This window comes from Grammomys surdaster, unplaced genomic scaffold (genome assembly GCF_004785775.1).
Source record: "Grammomys surdaster isolate TR1022 unplaced genomic scaffold, NIH_TR_1.0 374, whole genome shotgun sequence".
Lineage (NCBI taxonomy): Eukaryota > Metazoa > Chordata > Mammalia > Rodentia > Muridae > Grammomys > Grammomys surdaster.
Genome location: NW_021604793.1, coordinates 1,560,550 through 1,588,316, shown reverse-complemented (window position 1 = coordinate 1,588,316; position 27,767 = coordinate 1,560,550). Strand labels below are relative to the sequence as shown.

The following is a 27,767-nucleotide window of genomic DNA, read 5'->3' as shown; positions in this document are numbered from 1 at the left end:
GGAACAGAACCATCACACAAAGGCAGTTTGGAAGAGATTCACTTTATTCCTCTGCCGCAGAGCAGCGTAGAAGGTGGACTTCGACTCCATTTCTTGCTGAGGCCGCCTCCAGTCTGCTCACTTCAGCCAATACATGGGGCAGAACGCTTGCTCAAAAAAATTTTTTTCTAAGTCATTTTCACAGGGATGTGGGGTCAAGGGGCAACATTACACCCAAGAACGGGAATCCAAGCCTCAGAGGAAAGGCACTGCACCAGACCCCCCACTTCTGGGGAAGTCTGATGGGGGGGGGTGGAGAAACCTCAACAGCAGATTGTAGAACCAAGGCAGAGGAATGTGAGTAAGGAACTGAGAAGGAACTCGGCAGGGCTAAAGTCATTAAGGTCCTTTCCTCCCTCAGTTCTGAGCAGAAACTCTTCTAGGGACTAGGGTCATTTTAGTTCCAAGATCTAGCTTTGCTCCAAGGTGACAGAGGCCACACCAGGCAAAGATCTCACAGGTGATACAGGCAGAGAGATGTTCTCAGGACCACGTGCAGGTACAGCAGCTTTGAGGCTGAAGGCCAGATCAAGGTAGAGGCTGCACTTCATAAGCTCCAAGAACCTTTAAATCACTGTTCCTCTGCAGCTGTGCTCTCCCTAAAAGCTGTTCCCGTTGCTTCCAAGGCAGAGAGAGGACAGGGCAGCAGGAAGGAGAGAAGCTGAGGCAAAGAATGTTTGGCCTCTGCTACTCCAAACCCACTTGTGCTGAAGTTAGGAGTCCTCCCTCTGCTGGATATATGGGCTGCTGAGATGAGGGCCCTGAAGGCACAGGGAAGAAAACACTCAGCACATTCTTTCTCTTGCTTTGATGATCTGAAGTACAGCCACAGAAAAGGGCCAAGAAACCAAGGAGAGAATGGGGGTTGGGGTGGCGCTGGGGGTAGACCAGTGTAAGTAGGAAGAGAGTGTTTCCCCTGACTCACTCAAATCTGCTGGGGACTTTACTCTCAGGAGAGGGAGGGGAAAGAATCCCAGAAAGTATAGAGACACAAAAATCCATTGCAATTCTCCAAGATGACCCTAAGGACATAAGTTGGGGGGGAGCTGGATAAGAAGTCACAGCAGATGCGACTTTTGAGGGGCAAGGAACTGGGCTCAGAACACCTTCACCGAAGGAGGGACCATTTGATCTGTTCTTTGGCTGACTGCAGCACCTGTGGAGACAAAGGCAGCACTGAGGGGGGCTTGCAAGCCACAGGGTGTGAGCAGGCTGAGGCTCTCCTTCCCCACACTTGCCTTCCCTCTCCTTAGAAGAACAGGGGATAGAAAATCCCAAGGGTGGAAGAATAGGAGGAAGCTCTCTAAGGCCCTAGAGGATTGTCAGTTTGGGAAATTCCCCCCGAATTCAAATCCACTGGGGGGATGAAGAGAGAAGAGATATACCTGGGAGGAAAGAAAAAAAAAAGCTGGGGGTTACTGGACACACGTTATAAAGAGGGGACTACACATCCAGATGGTGAGGATTCCTACTGGGCAAAACCAGAACCACTTCCATGCAGGCCTCCAGGTCAAGCAGACAATCTATCTGCAGTCAAGGTAGAAGGATGGATCTTCGAAGCCCGCATATTCCAGACTATGCATTTTCAGCTCAGCCCTCATTTGAATAATAAGAGAAAGAGAAGTGTGTGCTCACATGCACACAGACCATCTGCTTAAGGCAAGCCTCTGCAGGGGAATAAATCACCGACTGAGGTATCAGGCAGGGAAGGTCTGAAGGGTACAGAGCAAGGCTGACAGTCCTGATCACAGTAAAGGGAGACACCGGGGCCGAGGACACTGTTCAATGAGTCCCAGCGCTCTGGAATAAGAGGAGCCAAGGAAGCTAACTAAGTGTGAGGTCTCAATTCAGACTTGGCAGGTCGGGGGCTCCTGCTAGTTAGTCTCTGTCCATGTGGAGAGGAGGAAGGAAGAGAGAGAGTCATACCTGAGACACGGTCTGCTCTGTAAGGGGGACGTCTTCACCCTGTGTACAGAGATAAGCACTTAGACTGGAGCCTGGTAGAGGAAGAAGTGTTCTTTTAAACTGAAGCAAAGGCAAATGCCCTAAACTTCTCAGTCCCTTCCAAAGACTGAGCCACAATTTACTTGGCCAGAGGGACTGTGAACACAAAGGATCATTTTATCCATCCTCCACTTAAAGGCAGGATGACTTCTTAAAAGATTTATTTCATTCCAAGTAATCAGCAGGATATCTGATCCTCACCTCCCTCAACTCTGGGGTGGGGGACCTGATTCCCTAGTCGGAGAAGACCTTCCCTGAATATCAATACGGGGTGTGTGTGTGGAGGGAGCCAGGGGTAGTTAATGGATCCCGCAAGGCCTGATGGGTAACGACTGCATGTTAATTTGAAGAAATAAACTGCTGCAACAGCAGCCTGAGAAGGGAAAGGGGGAGACGGGTGGGGGTGGGGGTTCTCTCTTGCCACATAGAGACATATGTTAGAGGAGAAGATTAAACTATGCAAATAGAGCCCACAGCAGTTAAGGAAGAAGACTTCCCATTACCCAGCACTGGCAGCTTTCACTCTGTGGAGGTCAGAGCTGGGACATTCTGGGAACTGGTAGCACACCTCTGCTCAGACAGGTCCGTACCATACAATTTACAGGTGGATTCTCTGCACTGTCATTTCCCAGCAGACACAAAGACTCCTACCATTAACTCAGTGACTGCCTTTCTGGTATCACTAGCACCAAGGAGGGCTGAGGTGCTTGGAATTACGTGCATTCTGAGAGTTCCATCAGACTAAGACACTCCTCTGCCTCTGGTGACTAGATCTATCTTCAAAGAGGCAACAAGCCAACCTCAAGTTCCTTTATAGTTTTAGAACCAGGAATTATTAAGGTTTCTTTTACTTCTTTGTTCATTCAACATATTAAAAGTGCCCATTCTGTGGAAAGACCACATAAAATGCTAGGTGCCAGGTTAGAAACATAAACGAGTCCCTCTGCTTCTCTGGGACACTGAGATGGAGAAGCTAGGAGAATGATATACTCATGTGAAGAGGACAGGAAAAGATAGGATGTATGCATGAGCTGGACCCTCAGCTACACCCAAGCAAGTCTGGCTTAGGAGGGCCTGTGGAGAGACGGGGATGCACATTCCTGCTTACCCTCAAAGCCACCCGGTGCACCACTTGCTGGGGGTCACTCTCTAGGATCACCCTACAAACACAAAGAAGATGGTTGCTTGCTTGGTCCAGTTCCAAGGGACCAGTCTGCTGTGAGGTCAGGATCACTTGCTGGTCAGCCCAGTCGACTTGAAGAGGGACAGCCACCTCCCCTCCCCACTGCAAATCCAGGCAAGGCAGAGAACTCACCCTCCATCTACAATTTCATCCACAGCCAGGAAGAGCCCCTCCATGTTCTCCAGCAAAGCTCGCTTTTCTACGTTTTTTCTGAATCCCCAAGAGAAAAATCAGGTTGTGTGTGAAAGGAATCCTGGGACACTGTCTGAATAGGGGATCTTAACCCTGACCAATAACTGTCTCTGCTACCCACACCTAGAAGGGAGTGAAGTGAAGAAGAGCCTTTTACACGGTGATCAGAATTCTGACATTCCCAAACAGCTAACTTCTGACTCCCAGGCTACTTATCCAGAGTGCTGCTGCTGGTGAAGGTGTTTGTAAAGAGACATAGAAGTTAAGAAAAAAAAGTTCACAGCTCACAATCTGGAGCTGATGATGGTGGAAAGGTGGGAGGAGTGGAATGCAAACCCTCTGCATTCAAGCTCTGACAAAGTTCTGAAGTCTCTCTGCCTCTCCCCTCCCCCCAGGTCTGTTCAAGCCCTAAAACAAAGGCCAAGGAGGGGCTGGGAACAGTCAGGGGCTGCATCTACCAGCCACAGATCCGGTGGTTGGTGCATGTGGCCTGTCACATCCGTCAGTATGACTCTTTCTCTAGATTACCCGAAATGAAGTCTATTCATTCACCTGGCTGGGAAATAAATCATCCCCCTTCCTGAGGAAACCTGAGCCTTTGGCCTGCTGGTTTGTGGGCTGAGAGCACCCGCTGTTCTACTCCAGATGGATTTCTAAAATGTGTTCACTTTTAGGAGCTGCTGTGGCTGAAGTTCAGAGCCTTGAATGTTTTCAGAGAAAGTATCTTATATCTTCTCTTGCTTGTGTGCATGGGAACAGGGATACTGGGGAGGCAAAGAGGGCAAAGAGCACACTGGGCCCATTCTGTGTCCAGAGGGCTAGTAACAGAAAACTGGTAGTGTTTCCTCCATTCCCAAGGTAGGGAAGTTTCACCTGGTCACTTCCCTGTCCTTCCCCTTCTTCAAACCCTGAGGACAAGCCTAGGAAAGCACCTGGGGCTCAGAACACCATCAGAGTTACTGGACATGACAAGAGTAGGTTCAGGCATACAGACTAGGTTCATGTCTGTACTCCCAACTACTCTTGAAGCTGAAGCAGGGATTACATGTTCAAGAGTTGCCTAGGTTACAAAGAGTCTTAAGACAGCCTGGGCAACTTGGTAAGACTTTGTCTTAAATTAAAAGAAAAAATAAAATAAAGAAAAAGTTTGGGTGAGAAGCTCAGTGGTACCCTTGGTTTCAATTATCAGCCCAGCCAGAGGAAACAGAGAAAGGAATATTTATTCTTTCTGAGTAAAGGACTCTTTCCTCCCTTAGTAAGAGAATGATTCCATGTGAGGACCATTCTCTCCACTTAACCCTCCACTCAGTTATCCCCAAGCAGCAAGTCTAATTTCTTACGCTGAACCAATTCCCCAGTGTGGTTCTAATTTCCCACTAATCCCTGGCTCTAAGAAATAGGTACTTCCCTTCCCAATTTAAAATGAGAATGGCTGCTCACCTCAGCATCTGGCTCAAAGAGTCGAAGAGGCAGTTCAGAACAGCCATAAGCATCAGCTGTTGAGAAAGGAGAAGGGAAGTTCAAGGCCCTAAAACTGCTACCCCAAAGCAGACCCTCCATTTTATTCCTTAGCAAAAGGCATGAGCTTTCACAAATGGCCAGAGACATAACGTGAAGGGCAAACACAACAGCAGAACTCTGGCTTCTCAGAGAAGTTAGCTCTGCTAAGCAATTCCACAAGTGGAGGCTTCTTTAAGACAGAAACTGAGACAGAACTTTGCTGGTATAGTCCTCTGTAATGTCTACAGCCCTCTGTGTTGTATTTACTTTTTATTAAAGATTTACTTTTATTACTGTGTGTTTTACATGCCAGCACATGTTCCGAGCACAGCAGTCCCCATGGATTCCAGAAGAGGGCTCTGGATCTCCCTGGATCAGGAGTTACAGAGGGTATGAGCTCCCCAACATGGATGCTAGGAACCAACATAGCCCTGGTTGGTCTTGAACCACCAATGTAACTGAGGTCAATTTCAAATTCCTGATTATCCTGCCTGTACTTCCCAAGTGCTGGGATAATAGGTGTGCACTACCATACCTCTCTGCCTCTCTATATATATATGTCTAAAACTATGCCTGTATACCACATGTATGCAGTACCCAAAGAGGCCAGAAGACAGCACCAGATTCCCTGGGATTGGAGCAATAGACAGTTGTGAGCTCCCATGTGGGTGCTGGGAATCAAACCCAGGTCCTCTGGAAGAGCAGCCAGTTGAACTAGCTCTTCAGCCCCTACTCCTATGCCTTTACCAAGCTACCTGATGGATCAGTAAAGAGAGAAATCATTAACTAATTAAGAGCTGAGATCAGAGGAAGATGGTGGAAAGTCCTTTTTAAAAACAGTACTCAGAGCCAGGTGTGGTCACTCATGCTTTTGATCTCAGCACTCGGGAAGCAGAGGCAGTGAATCTCTGTGAGTTCAAGATCAGCCTGGTCTGCAAAGTGAGTTTCTTGACAGCCAAGGCTACACAGAGTAACCCTGTTTAGAACAAACAAAAAAATAAGGATCATATCTAAGACTTCAAATTTGCTATGGGCACACTTCACTACTAAACTACACATCCAGCCCCAGCTTGGACTCTTGAGTCAGAACTAGGTTTGAATCTCAGCTTGTTCTACATGTGTAGCCTCAAGAGTTAGTGAGCTGAATCACACATACAGCTACTTTTATAGTTTGACAAAAGCCAAATACAAGTAATTTTATATGGCTCTTTGTGGTTTGGTTTCCTTGTTGGCAAAACAAAGACAGTAATGCCTCCAACCCACAGAAATGCTGCCAAGCTTAAACAATGCACTTCACAGAGCACACACATAGCAGGAAGAGCTCAGCAGGACCTGGTCTCTCAAAGTCTTAACTGTGATGGAAAATTATCTGGTGGCTTATGTACCTGTCTCCTCTCCCAGAAGTGCATACAGGAAGGTTAGGAATATACTCATAGACCCACATATACCATGAGACTTCATCAAGTGACCCCTTAATACCGTATGGCTTCACCATGAACTAAAGACACTTACACATGCACACCCTTGATTATACCTCAGAAATCTACCTTTAAAAAACACTGTGGGTGAGGGCTGAAGAGGTGTCTCAGAGGTTAAGAGGCTGCTCTTCCAGGGGACCTGGGTTCAATTCCCAGCACCCACACAGCAGCTCACAACCATCTGTAACTCCTGTTCCTGGAGACTCAATACCTTCACACAAAAATACCAATGCACATAAAATAAAATTTTAAAAAGTTAAAAAACAAACAAACAAACCACTAAGGGTTAGCAGGGCAGTGGTTGCACACACCTTTGATCTAAATACCCAGGAGGCAGAGGCAGGTGGATCTCTGAGAGTTCAAGGCCAGCCTGGTCTACAGAGTGAGTTCCAGGACAGCCAGGGCTACACATAGAATTCCTATCTTGAACACACCCCCCCCACACACACCCCAAAAAAACAAAAAACAAAAACCACCATGGGAACTTGACATAATTCCTACAATCTCAGCACTGGAGAGGCTAAGACAGGAAGATTACATTGAGTTCGAGACCAGTCTGGGCTATACTGTCTCAAAAATAAAACAAAAATAAAGAAACAAACAAAATCTAAAACATCACCGTGTAGGAAAGAATATTAATAACATATAAATGTATATTCTAATTGGAGATGGTGGTTCATGTCTCTAATTCCAGAACCTGGAAAACAGATGTGATCTGAAAACAGCCTGTGTTATACAGTAAGATCCTGCCCCTTATATAAAAAAAAAAAAAAAAGACCTGGGAAACTTCCTTTCTGCACTGATTCTTTGGCTGGGCCATTTCTTCTGTAAGGCTGACAGGGATCTCTGACAGACCTCTTTATGACTTTGCCAGATAGCAGAGGAATGTGGCTCTTCAAAGCCCCAAGCCAGCGGGTATGTCCCACTGGGCTTTCAGAAGTGGCATCAGAGTAGCACATGCACGACTCTCACCTCGTTTTCATAGGAGCTGCCAATCACATAGAAGTAGAGATCGATGCTACTTTTATAGACCACTGTCAGCCCTTCCAAAAGGGCGATTTCACCTGGGGGAAGAAAGCAGAAACTGAATGGTGGGAGAGGAGGCGGCAGAACAGGAGTTCCCAGGAATACCTGGGGCAGGCTGCATGGGAAAGGCCGACTGTAACGACCTCCAAGCACTGAAGCTATTTACTGTTTTGAGGGGTAGTAGAAGGGACTTAGAAACTCAGGGGAGTCTATGTTCTCTAGCTCTCCCTCCCCCACTGCACCTACTTCCCTCCCTGTGTATGAGACAGAATACCAGCCGATCCTTCGGAGGTAAAAATGCAGAGCGGTCACCTTTACAGGCTTCCATTTACCTGCCCTAATGGATGCGGTACAATAAGCAGAGCTGCAGTTAAATTTGTCAAGTGAGGCTCATAAATCCAGGGACTAGACAGGTAGCTAACAGCCAAGCTTCTAGCACGGTATTCCCGTGTGAGGTACACTCACCTCCCCATTACATTTCTGAAGAGTTTATTATATGAGGGGAGGAGGAAAAGAAAGAGGAGGTCGAGTCATTTTATCTTTTTTTCCTGCAGTCCTGCTGACACCCCTTCCTGTGGTTTCCCCAAAACACAGGGAATGGTGAAGAATGACCTACTATCTGTCCGATGGGTCTTGTTGAAAATGTTCTTCTCAAAGGCCTTTTGCTCCTTGACACTCGGGTAGGTGTCGTCATAGTACTAGTGGGAGGGAAAGGAGACAGGGATGGGTCATCACAGCTGTGAGTCCACAATGGTTAGTGAGTGTTCTACTCTGGGATCTTGTATGATCCCTCCAAGACATTCGGTAACAGAGGAATTCTGAGATAGAGAAGCAAGGACTACAGAGGCAGGGAATGGGGGAGGGAGGGAGGGAGGGAGGGAGGGAGGGAGGGAGGGGGGACAGAGACAGAGAGACTACTGCCAAGCCTCAAAACCAGAACCCACACAGCAGAGGGAGAGAACCGACTCCTGTGAGTTATTCTCTGGCCTCCTCCAACAACTTCACACATATACACGCAGAAAAGAAATAAATTAAAAAACAAAACAAACAAACAACAGGGAAGGACTGTGCTGTAATCAATACTACAATCCTATGAGCCATCTCGAGGACTCTGAGGGCAGAGACCCACCAGCTCTCTTAAAGACCACCACACGCTTCCAAGGAGACCCTCTTGTCAGGGACAGTGCTGGAGAAATAAGAACAGTAGATGGAGGGGGGGAGGGGTCTTCAGGCTCTCTCTCACTGCAGGAAGACCTGTAGGTTTCTTTTTAGGTTTTTTGTCCCTACACAGGGTTTCTCTGTGGTGTCCTGGCTGTCCTGGAAATAACTCTGTAGATCATCTGCCTGCCTCTGCCTCCCCGAGTGCACAAGGGCTAGGATTAAAGTTGTGGACACGACCACATGGCTGGGAGACCATTTCTCCCACAGCAAGGCAAATCCATGCCCTGTGCCCTGTACACCTTGGCTTTTTCTGCTGGATGAGAGAAGCAGGCAGTCGGCACTTTACTGAGCCCACTCCCAAGCTCTCCCAGCAAGGGGGTGAAGATACAGGCTGCTAAACCGCCTGCTCTTTAGGGGCTAATCTGTCGCAGTCAGCTGAAGACCTATGACAGGTCTGGCATTTAGTAACTGGATAACTGTTTCCAAAGGTGTCCTGCATAGTTACATCCAATTACAGGGAGGAACAGCTGGTGAATTCTAACTAATCTCCACCTGCTGATTGATTTATGCTCTGCTCGCCCAGAGTTAATACACCAGGGACAGAAGATATTTCTACAGGAGGGGGGAGAATGGAAGAGAGGGGTGTCCTTCCTCCTCTCAATCCACCCAAAGTTAGCAACAGCTCACTGGGGCATACAGCTTGGTGAGGTCAGAAACTGGAGGACTCCCTGAAAAACTCAAGTGACAAGGTAATAAGGTTGGGGGCAGAAGGGATAGATAAAACAGACATAAATAGAGGCCTCTAGCATTGAGATAGTGTTTTGCTCTGGAATTAAGGTTTTAAAGCTCTTCCTTGCCCTGATGAGGCTGATCAGAGCAGGCAAGAAACACTCTAAGGAACAGAAGATTGCCAACTTGGATTTACCTGGAGTAGTCACAGGTAAGGTGAAAGAATTCTCAAGATCATCACATTCCAGAAGAATTTGAGTTAGTATGGCCAATCCCGATATTTAAGTATCAAATGTTTCTGTCCTGCAGAATTAATATGAAAGCAAATTTTACCTTGGCAAAGAGTCGGTCTCCATCATTGTCCAGAATCAGGATGGCCTTGACAGTGTACAGGGAGGGCTCCTGAAGAAACATGAACATATCTTCAGTTCTGGGGCATCATTACTAGTAAGCCTAATACCTTCTTTCCCTGGTCCCACTGGGCTGCAAAGGGTCACACAGGGGTTTGTGTGTCCCCTATTGCAGCATGATTAGGTCTAATACCTCCCCCTGAGAATAAACAAGGCCCAGAGAGACAGTTTCAGGCTCACAGGCCTTTACCATGTTCTTCTTTCTAGGTCCTAAGGCCAAGTCATTTTCTCAATCAGCCATTCTCCCTGGCCTCCTGAACACAGGTGGAATGTGACCGTGCTAATGAACAGGCACTACTCAGTTGAAAGAGGGTTGAATGCCCTTGGAAGTCACTGCAGTCCCAAAGCAGAAGCTTAAAGCAAGCCACTCTAAGCCATCCACACAAAGAGCAGGTTTGTGCCTGCACACACAGGTAAACAGGCACACACACACACACACACAGACACAAACTGGTTCTGAGATAGACATAGTCTAAAAGCTTACATATGAAACCCTTCCTCGATATATATGAACCATTACCACTTAATCTGCTAGAACAAAAATCAACCTGAATCTTAAGTGTAGTAAACAGAAAAATATTTGAGACCTCCAGGGTCTGGGAGGTAGCTAAAATAACAGGAGGGGAAGTTTTCTTCCACTACCAAGAATGGAACTAAGGACTCAGTGGCATAGTGCATGTTTGTGTGCAGGGAGCCCTGGGTTTCATCCCTAGTCCCTCCCCCTGTAAAATAGAACAAAACCCCAGAATGACACAGAGTTGCTGATATTGGCTCTCATAAAGCCATCACAGCTTAGCTGTAATGGTTACACTTTAACACCTTTCTTCAATTGCAAACAGATGACTTGGGAAAAGCTATGGAGCCTGATGTTCTCTCTTCTAGCCTCACAACTTTCAGAAGGAAAAAGGAAAGTCAGAGGAGTTGGCGTTGGCCACAGAAGGCCTCTGCCGCTCACAGTATTTGAAGTCTCACCAAGACTACTTCTCAATATCTCTGGTCCAAGGCAAGACTATCTGCTTTGCTCTCCTGGTCTTACAAAACACACCCATTTCAAGAATACATGTTAAACAAAGACATGAGGCAGAACAAAGAATTACTGCAAAGGATCCAGAGACTGCAGCCTGACATAGGTAAAGTGAGGTTTCTGGTGAGGTGGGGCTTCATGCAAAAGAAGCAACTCTAGCTCAAAAGAAGTATTAACCCAGACTTTTCTTTTTTTTTTAACATCTATCTATCTATCTATCTACCTACCTACCTACCTACCTACCTACCTACCTAGGGTCTCTCCATAAGTAACCCAGCTGGCCTTGAACCCACAAGCCTGCCTCCAAAGCGCCATCACTTTTTCCCCCACAATATGTATGGGTGTTTTGTCTACATGTAAACTTGTGTACTACTTGCATGACTGGTACCCTTGGAGGCCAGAAGAGGGTGTCAGAATCCCTTGCAGCTGGGATTAAAGATGCCATGTGGGTGCTAGGAATTGAACCTGGGTCTTCTAGAAGAGAAGCCAGTGGATTTTGTTGGTGGTGCTTGTTTGTTTGCTTGTTTATTTTTTTGTTTTGTCTTTGAGACAGGGTCTTACTATGAAGCTCTGGATGTCCTGGAACTCATTGTGTAGACCAGGTTGTCCTGGAACTCATTGTGTAGACCAGGTTGTCCTTGAACTCACAGAGATCTATCTGCCTGCCTTTTGCTTTGCTACTGCTGGAATTAAAAGTGTATACCACCAGACTCAGCTTAAAAGCAGTGTTCTATTTCTCTGTACAGCCATGGCTGTACTCAAACTCTCTATGTAGATCAGGCTGGCCTCAAACTCAGAGATTTGGCTGGCCTGTGATTAAAGGTAAGTGTCATCACCACTAGGCAGAAGCCAGGACTCTTAACTGCTGACCTATCTCTCCAGTTCACTGATCCAGTCTTTTGAAAATGGTGTAAGAGCCCAGCAGCTCTGACTCAGCACTTGGAAGGCAGAAGCAGGCAGATCTCTAAGTTCAAGACTACACAGCGAGTCCCAAGACAGTCAGAGCTATAAAAGTAAGTAAATACTGTCTCAACAACAACAACCAAAAAAAAAAAAAAAAAAAAAAAAAACAGAAAAGAAAATGACCTAAAAAATGTAAGCTTTGGGGGCTGGAGAGATGGCTCAGTGGTTAAGAGCACTGACTGCACTTCCAGAGGTCCTGAGTTCAAATCCCAGCAACCACATGGTGGCTCACAACCATCTGTAATGAGATCTGATGCCTTCTTCTGGTGTGTCTGAAGACAGCTACAGTGTATTCATATATAATAAATAAATAAATCTTTAAAAAAAAAAATGTAAGCTTTGTTTTCCCAACTTACTTTTTTTATGAGGCAGGTTATGCTATGTTGTCCCAGTATCCAAAGATAACCTTAAACCTAATCCACTGGGCTGGAGAGATGGCTCAGTGGTTAAGAGCACTGACTGCACTTCCAGAGGTTCTGAGTTCAAATCCCAGCAACCACATGGTGGCTCACAACCATCTGTAATGAGATCTGATGCCCTCTTCTGGTGTGTCTGAAGACAGCTACAGTGTACTCATATATAATAAATAAATAAATCTTAAAAAAAAAAACAACCAACAAAAAACCTAATCCATCTACTACTTTCTAATCACAGATGTGTGTCTTCATGTCCATCTGACTTGAATTCTTAAGGACGGTAATTTGTGATGAGGTCCTGTCTCAAAAATCAAAAAGAAAGAAACTAAAACATTCACCAATTTTTATATTTTGTTCATTATTTCATCTCAAGTACACAGAGCAATGCCTGGAACACTCCTAACTCTTAATATTTGTTCAAAATTGAGACTAAAGCTTAAAAGGAAATCTCTTGGCACGATGATGCATTATAACTGGATTTTGCATCTAAGTGGATTTTGTAGTGAGATTGTTTTGGGATGGTATTATTGCCAACCCACTCTCTCCTCTGACACACTGAAAACTGCCCACCCTAGCCACACTGCTCTCTGGAATAAAGGACAAGAACATTTCCACTGCAGCTGGGGAACTGTGCTATCTGGCAGGGCTGTCTTCTCAAGTATAGTCTAAAAGCCACAAACAGAAGTTGTTCTTCTGACTCCTAGCTCCATACAGAAAGATCATCCCACAGAGCAGGCTCTGTTCTATAGCCACTTGGCTGTTCAAGTACCAAAATGGAGCCCTCAATAGGAATGAGTTTCCTAATGGACAAAAAGTTCTAATAGAAGGAAATGGCGGTGCCCCTCCATCCACACTCACAGCAACCACACAGGGCTAGCTGCCCACAAGTTGAAACAGGACCTTAATCTGGCACTGGTGACTGTTCTTGCAGCCAGAGTCTGGCATTCCTAGAAGGAATGGGAGCACCCCCACCCCACCCCCACAGAAGCCAAAATCCCTAATGGCCACCTGCCAAGTGGGAGAGCCAATGTTCTTGTGGCCAGCACAGTCTAAGCACCTACACAGCCATGCTAACAACAGAGAAACAACCCAGGGTTCTGTTCCTGGCTCTATTCACTGGCTGCCTAGATGATAGGATCAAAGAAACCTTAAAACAGAAACACTGAGTCTTCCTGGGCAAGATAAAAGACAGGTTAAGGGAGAAAGGAGAGAGACCAGACCAGTTTTCAGGCACTAAAGTTCTGGAAGAGGGAAGGAAGAACAAAGTCTGACCATTTTAAACTTGCAAAGGAAGACCCACAAGGAAAGCTGGGGTATTCAGCAGGAAATGGAATGCCATGTGAAGGTATCACCACGGTGCAGTAGACCCAGTTCTCCTTACTTCTGTTGTAGCTGGGCCCACTCCACCCTAGGCTTTTACCTCTTAGGAGTGGGGAAGCCTGAGAGCTCCCTTCATGTCATTAAACCAGCCAGTTTAAAGGCTCCAGAAGCCATTACTAATAATGTAATTTCTACATTTTGCAAAGGATACGTTTGTAAATAACTCCCAGGTACTAAGAAATGAGTATCCTGGACAGCGGACTAGGTTTTGACCTGTGATGCATTAAATACTGACTCTTGAAAAAGACCGTACAATCTTAGGACCATATTCAAAGGACTGAAAAGATCTACTCTTCCCTCTCACTCCCCCAATGGGCAGCTGCTAGAAAGCTTTCGAGACAAAGTTCTGTGATGCACTGACTTTCAGAGCCACAGCCTGAGTGTATAACAGAACTTCACCTCAAATGCTAAGAATGCCTATAAATTATGGATAGGCAAACTGGCTTGTAGAAGGAGGAGTAGCAGGGATAGATTTTCATGCCTGTTTTTATTATCAAGAAAACTAGAAAGCTGTCCTCAGGACAGCTGAAATGTCATCCAACAAGCACATAGGCTGCTGCAACTAACTCTCTGATCTCAACCAGTCTCCAGAAACCTGGTGGGAACATCAAGTCTGGAGCCCCAAGGCCTATACTGGGAAGGCTAGAGGAAAAATAGTCCTTCCCAGTGCTGCCCTCTGTGGGGCTCCTGCCTGACACACAGCTTCCTCAGCAAACAGTACTAGAAAGGCAGTGGTTTGGGGCCTGAGCTATTTGGGCAGAGTGCTCACCTAAGGTGTAAGACCTTGTGTTTAATCCACACACAAAACAAAACTCCTCCAAACTCTATTTGTATGTATTTTAAATAAAACTAATAGAAACAGGTTTGTAAAAGAAAACATGAAAAGCTAACAGTAGTGGTACATGATTGTAACCCTAGATGCAGGAGGATCAGAAGTTCAAAGTCATCCTCAGTAACTTGTCAAATTCTAGGACAGGCTGGGACAAATGACCTTGTCTCAAAACAAGTACAAACAAAACTAAAGAATTAAGTCTAATGGCTTAATATATATGGGATAGTAAGGAAATACTTGGGTAATATCATTGTATGAGACCAAAAAGCTTGGAGGAACAGTATGTAGAGCAAGATATTTTAGAACTATGAGTAACTATCTGATTCACTTAGGCCTGAGAGATAGCTAACTCAGGGGTTAAGAGCATTTGCTGTTCTTGTAGAGGACTCAGGTTCAGATCTCAGCTCCCAGTTCCAGGGGGTTCTGACACCCTCTTCTGGCCTTTGAAGGTACTGCATGCACATGGTGCCCATATATGCAAGACAAAACATTTGTACATATAAAACAGAACCAAAACCAAAACAAATACATGCATGCATGCATACAAACAAACAAACAAACAAACAATCTGGCTGAGATTCCTGGAAAGTTCTGTATTTCCTACTTACAAAGATATTCTTGGGGCCATAGTAAAAGGGCTAGACTAAGCAATAGATCCACCAACTAAAAATTTTAACAAGATGGTCTCCTTTCAGTCCTACCTATAAAGCAAAACCCAGAGAGTTAGAACTAAGAGAGTCCTTCATAGTACACACACCTATAACCCTAGCACTTAGAAGGCTGAGCAGGATCAGGAGTTAAGAGGCCAATCTGGACTACACAGTGAGCTCCAGGCCAGCCTAGGATAGTGTGTCTCAAAAGCAAAACAAAATTAAAAGGAGAAATTCCTAGACACTACTCCCAGCGCTACATGGCTAGGTATTCTGTTACCTAACCCCGAGTTAACTTTTTTTTTTTTTTTTTTAATTAAAAGTTGTGCTGGGACTGAGAGCTCTAATTTACTACAGAAGACTTCAGATGAAAAGAAAATTTAGGTAAGTTTTGACAAGGGCAGCATTTAGGTTTGGGAAACACAGATCAGCAGCTTTAGTGGTGGAGTGATGGAGTCTGGGCTCAGAATATGCTTTAGCATACACTGTGCCACATTCCCCCAGCACCAAAAACAAAATAAACAAACACATCAACCCCCCCCAAAAAACAACAAACAAAGAAACAAACAAACAAAACCATCTCATAGGGCTGAGGAGTACTGACTGCTCTTCCAGGTCTGGAGTTTGGTTCCCAGCATCCATATCAGGCAGCTCATAAATGTCTGTAATTCCCAATTCCAGGGGGATCCGAGACCCTCTTCTGCCCTCCACAGGCACTCACACACAGAGACACATTAAAAACCAAAATAACAAAAAGCTCAGAAAATAAGACCCATGAGGCAAGCATGATTGCATAAATATTTTAATCGCAGCACTCAAGAGGTAGGAAAAGGGAGTTCTCAGTAAGTTCAGGGCCATTCTAGTCTACATAAAGAGTTCCACGCCTGTAATCTCAGCACTTGGGAGGCAGAGGCAGGTGGATTTCTGAGTTCAAGGCCAGCCTGGTCTACAGAGTGAGTTCCAGGACAGCCAGGGCTACACAGAGAAACCCTGTCTCGAAAAACCAAAAAAAAAAAAGAGTTCCAGGCCTACTGGGGGTACATAATGTGACCCTATCTTAAAAAAAAAAAAATGGTCCTGAAGAAACCTAGCCTATATGAGATCAAATTTTGGTTATAAAGAGGAAACTGAACACATATTCAGGAGGTATTGAAGGCAGAAAGGACACATTTAGAAAGAATCTTCTCAGGAACTGAGACTATAGGTCAGTTATAGTATTTCCCTAGCATGGATGAAGGCCCTGGGTTCAATCCTAAGTATTACATAAAACCAGACATGGCATCACATCCTGTAATCCTACCATTCAAGAGGTAGAGGTGTGAAGACCCAAAGTTCAAGATCAGCAGCTACAAAAGTTTACAAGCCCCTGTCTCAAAACAAACAAACAAACAAACAAACCCTGGAGTGATAGTTCAGTTGGTGAAAGTATTTGTGCGTTTAATCACATGCACTGTCAATCCCAGCACTGGGGTAGCAAAGACCAGAGGATCCCTTCGGTTCACTAGCCAGCCAGCCAAATCAAAAAGGTAAACAATAATAATAACTGAGCTGGGCAGAGATCTTTAATCCCAGAAATGGGAGGCAGAGGCAGGTGGATCTCCGGGTTCAAGGCCAGCCTGGTCTATAGATCGAGTTCTAGGACAGCCAGGGCTACACAGAGAAACCTTGTCTCAAAACAATAACAACAACAAAAGGCAAAACAAATGAACAAACAAAAACCAACTAGGTGGCTGGCTACTGGGAAAAAAATGGCACCCGAGGTTAGTCTCCACCCTCCAGTTATGTGTGTGTGTGTGCTTGTGTGTGAGAGAAGAGGAAAAATTGAGGAAATGAATGACTTTCTGCCTTCAGCCAGTTAACAACTGCAAGGATCTCACACAGCCAGCAGGGGGAGTAAGGGTCGGTACCATATCCCTCCAGCTTTCAATAGCCAGATTTAGTGACCAAATTGCACAAGTTAACCAAGCCTCAAGTAGGCAAGGCAGAGTACCAAGTCTTTGCTTTTCTTTCTTTCCTTCCCTACTTTTTAAAAAATATTATTTATTTTATGTATGAGTACACTGTAGCTGTTTTCAGACACACCAGAAGAGGGCATCAGATCCCATTAAATATGGCTGTGAGCCACCATGTAGTTGCTGGGAATTGAACTCAGGACCTCTGGAAGAGCAGTCAGTGCTCTTAACCACTGAGCCATCTCTCCAGCAAGTCTTAATTTCTTAATGTGAATTTCTTTTCACATTTTTTCAAGGTAAGATTTTACTATAATTTTCAACCTGGCCTCAAACTTTTAGCCTCGGGCCAGGAGTCCTCGCTCAGCTTCCCAGTGCTGGGAGTTACAGACATCCACCATCAGCTGAGATCCACTTACGGGTTCATCCTTGGCCCTAGTTTATATTATGATTAATCCCGCTGCCCTCTGCCCCAGACAAAAGGATCTAAAGACAAAGTGAACAGTCTCTGTGTTCTTCAGTTTAACTACATAGAGAAGACAGAAGTCGAGTTTGGTGGCTCATACCTGTCTTTTAGCTCCTGCACAAGAAAGTGAGACGAGTATCATAAATTAAGGCTAGCCTGGACTATATAACTAACCCTCCAACACACTCAAAAAAAGTTTAGGATAATTGGTTGACAAGCAATTTGGTACAAATGGAGTTATGTACACTGATTGTGAAGAAAAAAAAAAAGCCAGTAAGTTTTCTTTGATTTTTTTTTTTGGGGGGGTCCTTAGGTTGTCCAGACTGCCTTCAAGTTACCATGTAGCTGAGGATGACCTTGAACTTCTGATATTTCTGATTCTATCTACTGAGTACTGAGACTACAGGGTGTACCACCATACCCAATTTATGGGACACCAGGTACGCACTCTTCCAATTGAGCTACATCCCCAGCACCAAGATAAACTTTCATCTGTAGCACATGAATTAAGTTACACAAAAGGATTTCCTGAAGACGCAAAGGTGACAGAGGCTAGGCAATGTAAGGACAGAAGAAATCTAACAGTCTGCTGTGAGAGAACCACTCTGCCCAACACCAAAAGAAGGAAATCTGGAGGGCCTTTGACAACACTGGCATCTCACTGTTCATCAGCTGTATTCCTTCATTATTCCAGCATAAATGGCTGCACTGGCCCTGATGGTGCCTGTTCCATCTTTACTGTCCCTTCAAGCTTCTCTCTCTAATTTTTCTGTCAACACCCTGCCAATACAAGCCATGCCATGCCAATGGAAGAAGAAACAGCAGCGAGAACACAGATGAGAAGGAGGCCAGCCTGCCTCGAGGCTCCTTCACATAGGTGAGCAACTGCATTTCCAATCTGCCTCCCAGGGAGGACCTGGCTTCTCTGGGGTCTGGTTTTCTTTATGTAGAGGCCTCCTCCTCCCTTTCAGACCATGTGATGGCTCCCCTAGACCTTTGATATAATTTATACCTTGCCAGGGACCAACCCTTTCCCACCACTGTGAAGGAGAAGAAAAAAAAATATATAAATAAATACGTCGGAAATCTATAACGAGGTCTTCTTAGAGGGCAAGACATGGGGAGAGTTAGAAGCAACGTCAATTACTCTTTTGGGGTTTTAGTTCAAGCCAAGGTCTGCTTCCAGCAATCAACCATTAAAACAAGCCGGCCAGAGTAACAGCACAGTTTATTCTGATCATTTAATTTGAAGTGTCAATAAATTAAACTTCAATCAATTAAACTAGGTGTGCAATAACCCAGATGGACACCCCGACACCAACATAATCACAATAAAAATTTTTATGGCTGCCAGGGACCTCACCGGGGGTAGTGCTGGCACGGCTCAAGCCCTGGCTGAGAAATATATCTCCTCAGTGCAGGAATGAGGAGATTGCTTCTCCTAACGAAATGGAGGGGCCAAGCACCAGCAAGGACGCAGCTGGGAGAGGGGCACAGGGGACTGCCAGGGACGAGATGGGAGTGCTTTGGGGGCTTAATGTAATTGATACCTTTGCCCAAAGCAGGGGGAGGGGGCACTCAGGCCAAGTACCTCTACTGTTAGTGCCAAAGGAATTTAACAAAAGCCCCATTAAGATGATTCAGGAGGCAAAGGCCACTGAAACAATGTCAACCTTTGAGTCACCAATGTGTCCTGCAGTTTCCTTCTCTAGATACATATACATCCTGGTGCACTTTAGATGGCCTGGTACTTGAATGAAATGTGGAAATCAGGATTTTGTCAGTTTTAGGATAAAATATTAAGGGGAGACAACGAATGGAACTGAGGTCTAACCTGTAAAACACTAGAAACACACTCAGAAATTAAAACCTGGAAATAGGGAGAAAAAAAAAGAAGTTTTTAAGCATCTGAACTGATATAGTAATTCAGATTTTTTTGGGGGGGAGGGGGGAGTAAAGGCTGAAGGAAGTTATTAAGATTCCAGATTATAAATGGAGAATGGCAACTGCAGATTCCTCTCCACTAACAACTAAGAACAGGAGAGCCGGCAAAAAGGGCAGCAGAGGGGCTGTGGCCAGAAACAGGCTGGGAACTGAGAGGCAAAGGACTGGAAGATTTGGTAAATCCAATTATGAGCTAAGACTGCACTGCTTTTTTCAATATTTATTTTATGACTGTTTTGCCTGCATGTGTGTGCATCATATGCTTCCCTGAGGCCCAAGGTCAGAAGATGGTATTCAATCCCCTGAAACTGGTGCTGCAGAGGCACCATATATTCAAGGCCAGATTTGGCTACATGAGACCCTGTTCTCAAAAACAGTATTAACAGGCTAGGTGTGGTGGTACATGCCTTTAATTCCAGGACTTTTGAGACAGATACAGGTGGGTTTCTGTGAGTTAGAGGACAACTTAGTCTACATAGTGAGTTCCAGGACAGTCAGGACTATGTAAAGAGACCCAGTCTCAAAAGAGAAATAAATGTGGTGGTTAAATAAATAAATGGGCTGATTAAAGCCAGCCCAGGTCCTCTGTAAGAAAGCAAGTGCTCTTCTTAACCACTGAGCCATCATCTCTCCATCCCCCAAGGCTGGTTGCTTACTTCAAGATGGATCCACTGTAAAGTACCTCAATGAAGGAATCTATTATCACCTCAAAATGCTCAGACCCGGACAGATTTTGACCCATTTCCTGGCCCTCTGGATCTTCCCTTCCCTCTTCTCAACACTGTACCAGTTGTGTGCCTTGTGGAGGTGAGGCCAGAACATATTTGATCAGGTTTCCCCAAGAGGCCCTGCCAAACCAGCAAACAGAAATGCAAGAGGAGGAAACTTAGAGACAGCTTAGTTAGTACTGTGTTCTCTCTAGGAGTAGCTTCTCAGTACTATCCAGGTACAGTAAACTTTTTAGCTCAATAGAGATTTAGAGATTTCTTGAATTTTTGCTTGCTGCTTTCTTTCTTGACACAGGGGCCTTGCCATCTGCTCAAGCTAGCTTCAAACTCAAAATCCTCCTGCCTCTCACAGAGGACATGAGTTCAGTTCCTAATATCCTCATGAAGAAGCAACTGCCTGTAACTCCAGTTCCAGAATATCCAATATCCTCTTCTGATCTCCGCGGGTACCAACCTACATATACACATAAAATAAATTTAAAGACCCTGCCTCAAAAACAACACAGGATATGGTTTATAGAGGTTCACACCTATAATCTCTTCATATTGGGATGTGGAAGCAGAAGGGTCGAGAGTTTAAGGCCAGATTTGGCTACATGAGACCTTGTTCTCAAAAATAGTATTAACAGGCTAGGTGTGGTGATACATGCCTTTAATCCCAGGACTTGTGAGGCAGACACAGGCAGGTGTCTGTGAGTTAGAGGACAACATAGTCTACATAGTGAGTTCCAGGACAGCCAGGACTATGTAAAGAGACCCACTCTCAAAAGAGAAATAAATGGTGGTGGTGGTGATCATGATGTAGGTGGGGCACAGAAACAAACATCTTTAATCCTAGTGCTCAGGAGCCAGAGGAGAATCTTTGTAAGTTTAAACCAGCCTGGTCTACACAGCAAGAACCAAGACAGGCAGGACTACATAATGAGACCCAGTCTCAAAAAAAAAAAAAAAAAAAAAAAAAAAAAAATTTACCTGTAGTTTGGGTTATTTATTTATTTATTTATTTATTAAGACTGGGTCTCTCTACATAGCCTTGACTGTCTGGGAACCCACTAAGTAGACCAGGCTGGCTTCAAACTCTCAGACATCCACCTGCCTGCGCCTACCAAGTATCGAGATTAAAGGCGGGAACCATAATCCATAGATTCCTGTAGGTATCTTATCATCAACAAAAACTTTATACAACCCACGGCTGAAAGGAAAATTCTGCAAACTGAAGAGGTAAGAATCTACAGAAACTTCAGAAACCTGGTGAGGCTAGGAGATGACAGATTCAAGCCCAGCCCAGGCTACATAATGAGACTGTCTCAAAAAAATTTTTTTTTGTTCTGAGAGAACAAGTAAACTAAAATGGGCATTTTGGCACTGCCCTTCCTTAGAAAGAGTCATTTCCTATAGCTCTGCTTTCCTAAACCCAATACATACAGTGCTAGTGACAAAGGCTCAGTATAGTTTTAGAAGTAAAGGTAAGGGATATTCAGGCAAGCTAGCCAGGGTCTATTCCTACTTGCAGCCAGTTAGTTCAACTGCAAGGGAAGAATGAGGAAGAAGCAGGCTGAGACAGACTACACAGTGCAAGAAGAGAAAGAAAGAGAGAGAAAAATGACACAGAGATTACCCCCATACAACTTCAGCTCTCCCTGTGCTAGGGGCCAAATACAAGGCCTTTAAAAACCAGCTAGACCATGTGCTCTTAGCATTGCACTACACCCAGCCCAACAGAACCAACGGTAAAGGAGCTACTCAAGTATCACCTTCCTCACTCTTTAAGCTGGTTCAACTAAATTACATTAATTTTGGTTTTATGAGACAAGGTCTTATTTTGTAACCCAGGCTGGGTTCCAACAAGCAGCAATAATGGCCTCAGCCTGAGTGCTGGGGTTACAGGTATAAGCCACCACACCTGATTAAAAAGCTAAAAACATCCAAGGAAACCACTCTATCCATGTCTGTCACAAGATTTTTAAAAACTCATTGATTGGTACAGTAAACACTTGGACTACTCATGACATTAAATATTTTTGCTTCAACTTGTCCAACTCATATGATGAGAATAAATTCTCTTTGACATTTGAAAGGTTAGTAAGGAGGTTTGGACAGGTAGGCCAGTGGTTAAAGTACTTGTCATACAAATAAGAAAACCAAAGTTCAAATTCCCACATAAATGCCAGGTGAGTATAGAGGTCTGCCCTGGCTACGTGGCAAAGGGGATTCCAGTCAGACCTATATGAAACTCTCAGTCAAAAAACTAAAACAAGTTGGTGTGGTGGCACATACCTCCAGTCTCAGCACTTGGGAGGTAGAGGCAGGTGGATCTAATGAGTAGCCAGGGCACCAGGGAAGGGAAAGGAGGGAGAGAAGGAAAGAGGGACCCTGTCTCAAAAAACCTTTTTTCTTTTAAAAAAGAAAGAAGGCAAAACTTGTTTCTTCTTTCACTAACAAGAGTTTGACATAAACACAAGGAATATAAAGGAAAACAGGAGCCAAGAAAGACTTTTGGAAACAATCCTGAAATCCAACTCAAGAAGCTGGAGGTTAAATTCCTACACTAACACACAGAAACAGCCAGACTCATAGGTCTCCAAAACGCCAGTCAGTGCCTTGAAAGAAAGAAATGGCTCTTGTTCTGTTCTAAAGGGTCAGTGTTTTATCTTGAACAAGCAGGAAGGATCAAAGGATGAGAGCTAATGCATTTCTATAATCACCACAATTCTCATGTAACCAAGAAGATAGACAACGGATCCTACAGTATGAGTTCCTAAAATCTGAAGGAGGAGGGAATAGGAGAGCAGAATACGGAGTCAGAAAAAAATATTCCAAACTCTATACTGCCTCTACCAAGTATTCCTGAACCTGGATGGAATGCAGACTCTCAGTCGTGACAGAATTACATACTAAAGATTAATAGGAAAATGAAAAGTTTTGTGAAGGAACAGGACATGGAATTGCTAATAGGTAGTCGAATTCTGACGACCACCTGGAGGATCTGGGGCTGGCAAAACACCTCTGCCATTGCAACTTGGGGGTGGAGGGTGGGGACTATAGAGATTTGGAGAAACTCAAGTAGTTATGATCCACAACGCTAACCATCAGGGAGAACCTGAAAGGATTCCCCCTCCCCGCCCCATCCAGTGCACTCAGAATTCTCCTAAGGACCACACATGTTCTCTTCAACTTTGCCACCGACTCTTGCCCTCTTCCCGGCAAGGCTTCCTACTCTAAACCGCGGCTCTGGCTCCCATGTAGACCACACTTGCATTGCTCAGACAGCGGGAGCTTCGGCCCCCGAGGCCTGCCCGGAACCCTCCCGGCCCCAGCTGATGAACCCCACCTCCCGGAGCCCCTGAACACCATGGCGGAGCCACCGGCCCTCCAGCTCCTACCAAAATCAGCGCCTCCATCTTGCCCGTAGCTGCTGCCGACGTGGAGTCGCACAAGCGACGTCGCCTCTGATTGGCCCTGAGTCTTCACTAGGTCCCGCCCCAAAGAAACAACATTGGGTGAAGATAAGCCAGCCTTCGCATCTTGACCAGTCAGCATAGTCACTCACTTCACGGAAGCCAACTGTCCAGCCAGAAGAAGCGGGTGTTTGATTGTCAGACAGCATTTTCAATGAAAAGCCAAAACCTCAGCACTGAAGGGGCGGGAGGATCATTGAGGGCCGTGTTGTTTCCATGGGGAACGGAGGAAGCGATTGTTACTTTGCTTTTGGTAAGAGGAAGCCACGTGATTCCGTCATCCTCTAATTCGCACTCGCTGTAGGGGGTGCTATGTGTCTCTAGCCCTTAGCTTTAGCCTTGCTGAGAAGCCCTGCCCGAATCCAGATTCCCAGCGCCACCATTAGGTCCTGCGGGATATCCACAGCTGTAGTGTCCTTGGGTCATTTCAACAACCTCACCAAGTTCACCAAGTTAGCTATAGGCAGCCAAGCGTTAACTACACAAACCAAGGTCTCGAGAAGTATATCCCAGGATGTGCACGTGTCACATGCACACACACCCAATAAATATTTTAAATGTAATTTACTTTTTAAAAAATACTCTGGGGACTTTAGAAATGGCTCAGTAGTTAAGAGCTCATCCTCTTCTTATGGAAGACTTGAATTCAGTTCCCAGTTTCCACATCCGGTTGCTCAGCTCCAGAAAATCTGCCGTCCACTTTCGTTCTGGGAGTTGAGTGCAAGAGACCTGCACTTTGATTGACAACGTTTCCCCCCTTTGGCTCAACATGAAATAGGATATTAAGGCATTGGAGACTAGAGAGAATGAAAAAAATATGGATCAAGGCAGAAAGAGATCAGAATGGTACGTTCTGGGTAAATAAAGGAGGTTTGTATCTGGGCATGGTGGTGCCACCTTTAATCCCAGGACTAGGGAGACAGAGGTAGACAGATCTTTCTGAGTTTGAAGCCAACCTGGTCTACATGAAAAGTTCCAGGCCAAACAGGACTACACAGTGAGACAGAGGTTGAAGAGCATTGGCTGCTCTTCCAAAGGTCCTGAATTCAATTCCCAGGAACCACATGGTGGCTGGTAGCCATCTATAATGAGATCTGGTGTCCTCCTCTGGTGTGCAGGCATACATGCAGGCAGAACACTGTATACATAATAAATAAATTAATCTTTTTTTTTTAATAGAAAGGTTTTGTTGAAGTTTGATTTTCTCACGTCTAGGTTCCTACCACAAGAAAAATCCAAAGCCACTATCCTTTAAAATCTTCCTCTAGAAGCTTTCTAAAAGTGCATTCAAACTTAACGGTTTTCTTATAATTTCAGAACAAAGCTGAGAAAAAATTTTCAATATAAAATGAATTACATAGTTAATATATGCTAGGAAGGGAAGTAATGATAAAGTGGGAAGTTCCACTTTATGAGGCTAAAATCTAGACAAGATAAAATTTTGGCTGGTTTTTCTTTTGTTTGTTTGTTTGTTTGCTTTGGAAGAGTTTTGCTATGTAACCCCAATAGATATTCACCTGCCTCTGACTCCCAAGTATTGGGATTAAAGGTGTGTGCCATCATCACACCTTCACACACAGTAAGGTTTGGTCTTTTCCACTGATGGACAGAAATCTAATCTAAACACTATACTAGTATCACTCAGTGGAGTGGCTCTGTTTTTTTATTATTATTATTATTATTATTAATTATTATTATTACTATTAGAGTGTTTTGCCTGAATGTATGTGTGCTAGCTAGTCATTTCTCAACTTGACACAAACTAGAGTTTTGTGAAAGGAGGGAACTTCAGTTGAGAGAATGACGGTTTGGGAGTCCTGACTGAACGAATTAAGACGATCAGAATTGTCAGGAAATACAGGGGACCCACTATGGTGCTTCCTTCCAGAAAATGGTGAAGAAAAATGAAATCAGGCAGTATGCCAGGTACATTTGATCCTTCTATGACAAGACCAAGATGAAGAGATGAGTCATTAGCATCTGGCACTGTTGTTCGGTTGCTGCATAAAAACAGTAGTTGGCCGGGCTTGTGCCTACAACACTGCTTCTGCTGCCACTGTCAAGTCTGCCATCCAAAGACAGAAGGAACTGAAGAAGGACTAGTAGAAGCACTGCCATTTGAGACTTGCCTAGCCTTGAATTCAATGAGTTAGTTTAGATGGTTTAATTTATGGAATGAAGGGGGGGGGTCCATAAGATTCAGTTGTAAGATATTTTCTTAATTAGTGATTCATGGGAAAGGGGTCAACTCATTATGGATGATGGCATTCCTGGGTATCCTGTGTTCTATAAAAAAGCAGGCTGAGCAAATCATGGAGAGCAAGCCAGTAATTAGCACCCCTCTGACAGAAGCCATCTAGGAAAGCCTATGGCAAGTGAATTTCCTGGAGATTGTCCACCATTTTGCATAGCTGCAATGGGTGTACTCTGGAGAAGCACAGCCCAGAGACTTCATCCCAAGATTGTTTCTCACTGCTGATATACCTTTCCTGTCACTATTACATCGCCTTAAGATTCTTGGTCATCAGCCCACCCTATTGAGCAAATTTCCTGCAGATCAACATGAAGATGAATTTTCATGAATTAATGCTGTTCACATGAATTAATTACTTTGTAGCATTTCAGATTTGTTTCAAATAATTTTAAGAAGAAAATTTAAGGGGATGGTTTTAGTTGTTTTGCCAGAAAGATGCAATAAGGTTAGAATCAAGAATAGAACGTGCCCCCTTCTCATAGAATAGTAAGTAAGGGTTGCATAATAAGAAATACAATGAAATTTCATAAATTACACTAAGAAGAGAAAAAGGACTTGGGACAAATTTGTGATCAAGGAAAATTTTCATTCTATGTCATATCCAAGGAAGAAGCCACAGGTGTGCATTATGATAAGGCAAGGCCATTTGAAACTGTTGTTTAGAGCTTATAATGAGCTTATAGGATGAAACACTGCTTTGAACTTACCACCCACATCCTTCTGTAGCTCCCCTTTTGTGTAATATTTCATCTATGAAGTAACTTTGTAAGGAACTTTATCTAAGAAGGTATAAAAAAGCCAGAGAGAAGAAATAAAGTGTGGCCTTTGGGGCTCACCCTCATCCACCAAATGTATATATCTGTCTCCCTACATACATGTGTAGATATATGTGTATGGATATAAGTATGCATGAATACTTGTTGAACTGTTGAGACAGGTGGTTGGGCCCAGCCAAAATATGAGTTATGAGTGTGTGTGTGTGTGTGTCTATATGTGTACTTGCATTCTCCTTTTTTCCTCTTCTTTTCTCTCTGGCTCACTAAGAGCTAACAAACTCCAAGATTCTCCCCTGGCCAGAAAGGGGCCCTTAAGCCAAACAGAAACTAGGCCTTTTTTTTTTTTTCTTAATTCCTTGCTGCTAACAGCAGGTGTTAATTGCCAGAAACCAGTGGCTTTTAGCCAAGAATAGCAAAAAAGTTAAATTGCCAGAAGCCATCAGCTTCTGGCCCCTAGAATAGTAAGAGAGAGTCACAAGGCCAGAGATCATCAGCCTTTGGCCTTCATCTAATGTTGAGTACCTGATCCTGCCAGGTACCTCAGTACCTGATCCTGCCAGGGCTGGCCCCCTGCATCCCTCCATGGTCTCTACATCAGTTCCTGCCTCCAGGTTCCTGCCCTACTTGAGTTCCTGTCCTGACTTCCTTTATGATGAACAGCTGTATGGAAGTGTAAGCCAAATAAACCTTTTCTCCCCAACTTACTTTTTGGCCATAGTGCTTCATCAAAGCAATAGAAACCCTAAGAAGTCAGTATGTCTGTGTACCACTTGCTTGCCTGGTTCCTGTGAAGGCCAGAAAATAATATCAGATCCCCTTGAACTGGAGTTGCAGTGGGATTGTAAGCTGCTATTTGGGTTCTGGGAATCAAACCTGGGTACTCTGGAAGAGCAGCCAGAGTTGTTAAAGAATGAGCCATCTCTCCTGTCCCAGTGGTGGTGTTCCTGCTTTGTCAGATTACTGGCAATACTAGCATTTTTCTGCCCAATTTATTATGTGCCAAGCATAATCCTTACCCATTCAATTATTTATTCTTTAATATATCTGGTGGGGTTGTTTGTTATAGTTAGTATTTTTTGTTTTAAATATTTTTTATTATTTTGGAGTATTTTGGTCACATTCAAAACCTCCAACTCCTTTCCTTAATTCCTCCTATATCTATGTTTGTACACCCCAACTTCATGTCTCTCTCTCTCTCTCTCTCT

The 27,767-nt window shown here is 44.4% G+C and overlaps 1 protein-coding gene across 2 annotated transcripts; it reads right to left on the bottom strand.

The window, feature by feature from the left end:
* Window positions 1-23: 23 nt before the first annotated feature.
* On the bottom strand, window positions 24-23,516 carry Copz1 (coatomer protein complex subunit zeta 1). Of its 2 annotated transcripts, none has more exons than XM_028781159.1 (9): window positions 23,458-23,516; window positions 9,646-9,714; window positions 8,039-8,120; window positions 7,369-7,460; window positions 4,859-4,914; window positions 3,359-3,436; window positions 3,152-3,203; window positions 1,966-2,004; window positions 24-1,195 (listed from the first exon to the last, which is right to left on the bottom strand). In XM_028781159.1, exons 1-9 carry the CDS (start codon window positions 23,473-23,475, stop codon window positions 1,148-1,150), a joined length of 534 nt encoding a protein of 177 aa, XP_028636992.1. In that variant the 5' UTR covers window positions 23,476-23,516; the 3' UTR covers window positions 24-1,147. The 2 variants fall into 2 exon arrangements, with proteins under 2 accessions (XP_028636992.1, XP_028636993.1); XM_028781160.1 differs by having other exon boundaries at window positions 24-1,424; window positions 23,458-23,505.
* Between the last annotated feature and the right edge of the window lie 4,251 nt (window positions 23,517-27,767).

Excerpts from the sequence above, each read along its gene's own strand:
- Copz1 (XM_028781160.1), bottom strand. Across the intron at positions 8,121-9,645 it reads GAGACCGACTCTTTGCCAAG|TACTATGACGACACCTACCC; the intron begins GTAAAATTTGCT and ends CCCTCCCACTAG. Across the intron at positions 3,437-4,858 it reads TCTTTGAGCCAGATGCTGAG|AAAAAACGTAGAAAAGCGAG; the intron begins GTGAGCAGCCAT and ends TTGGGGATTCAG.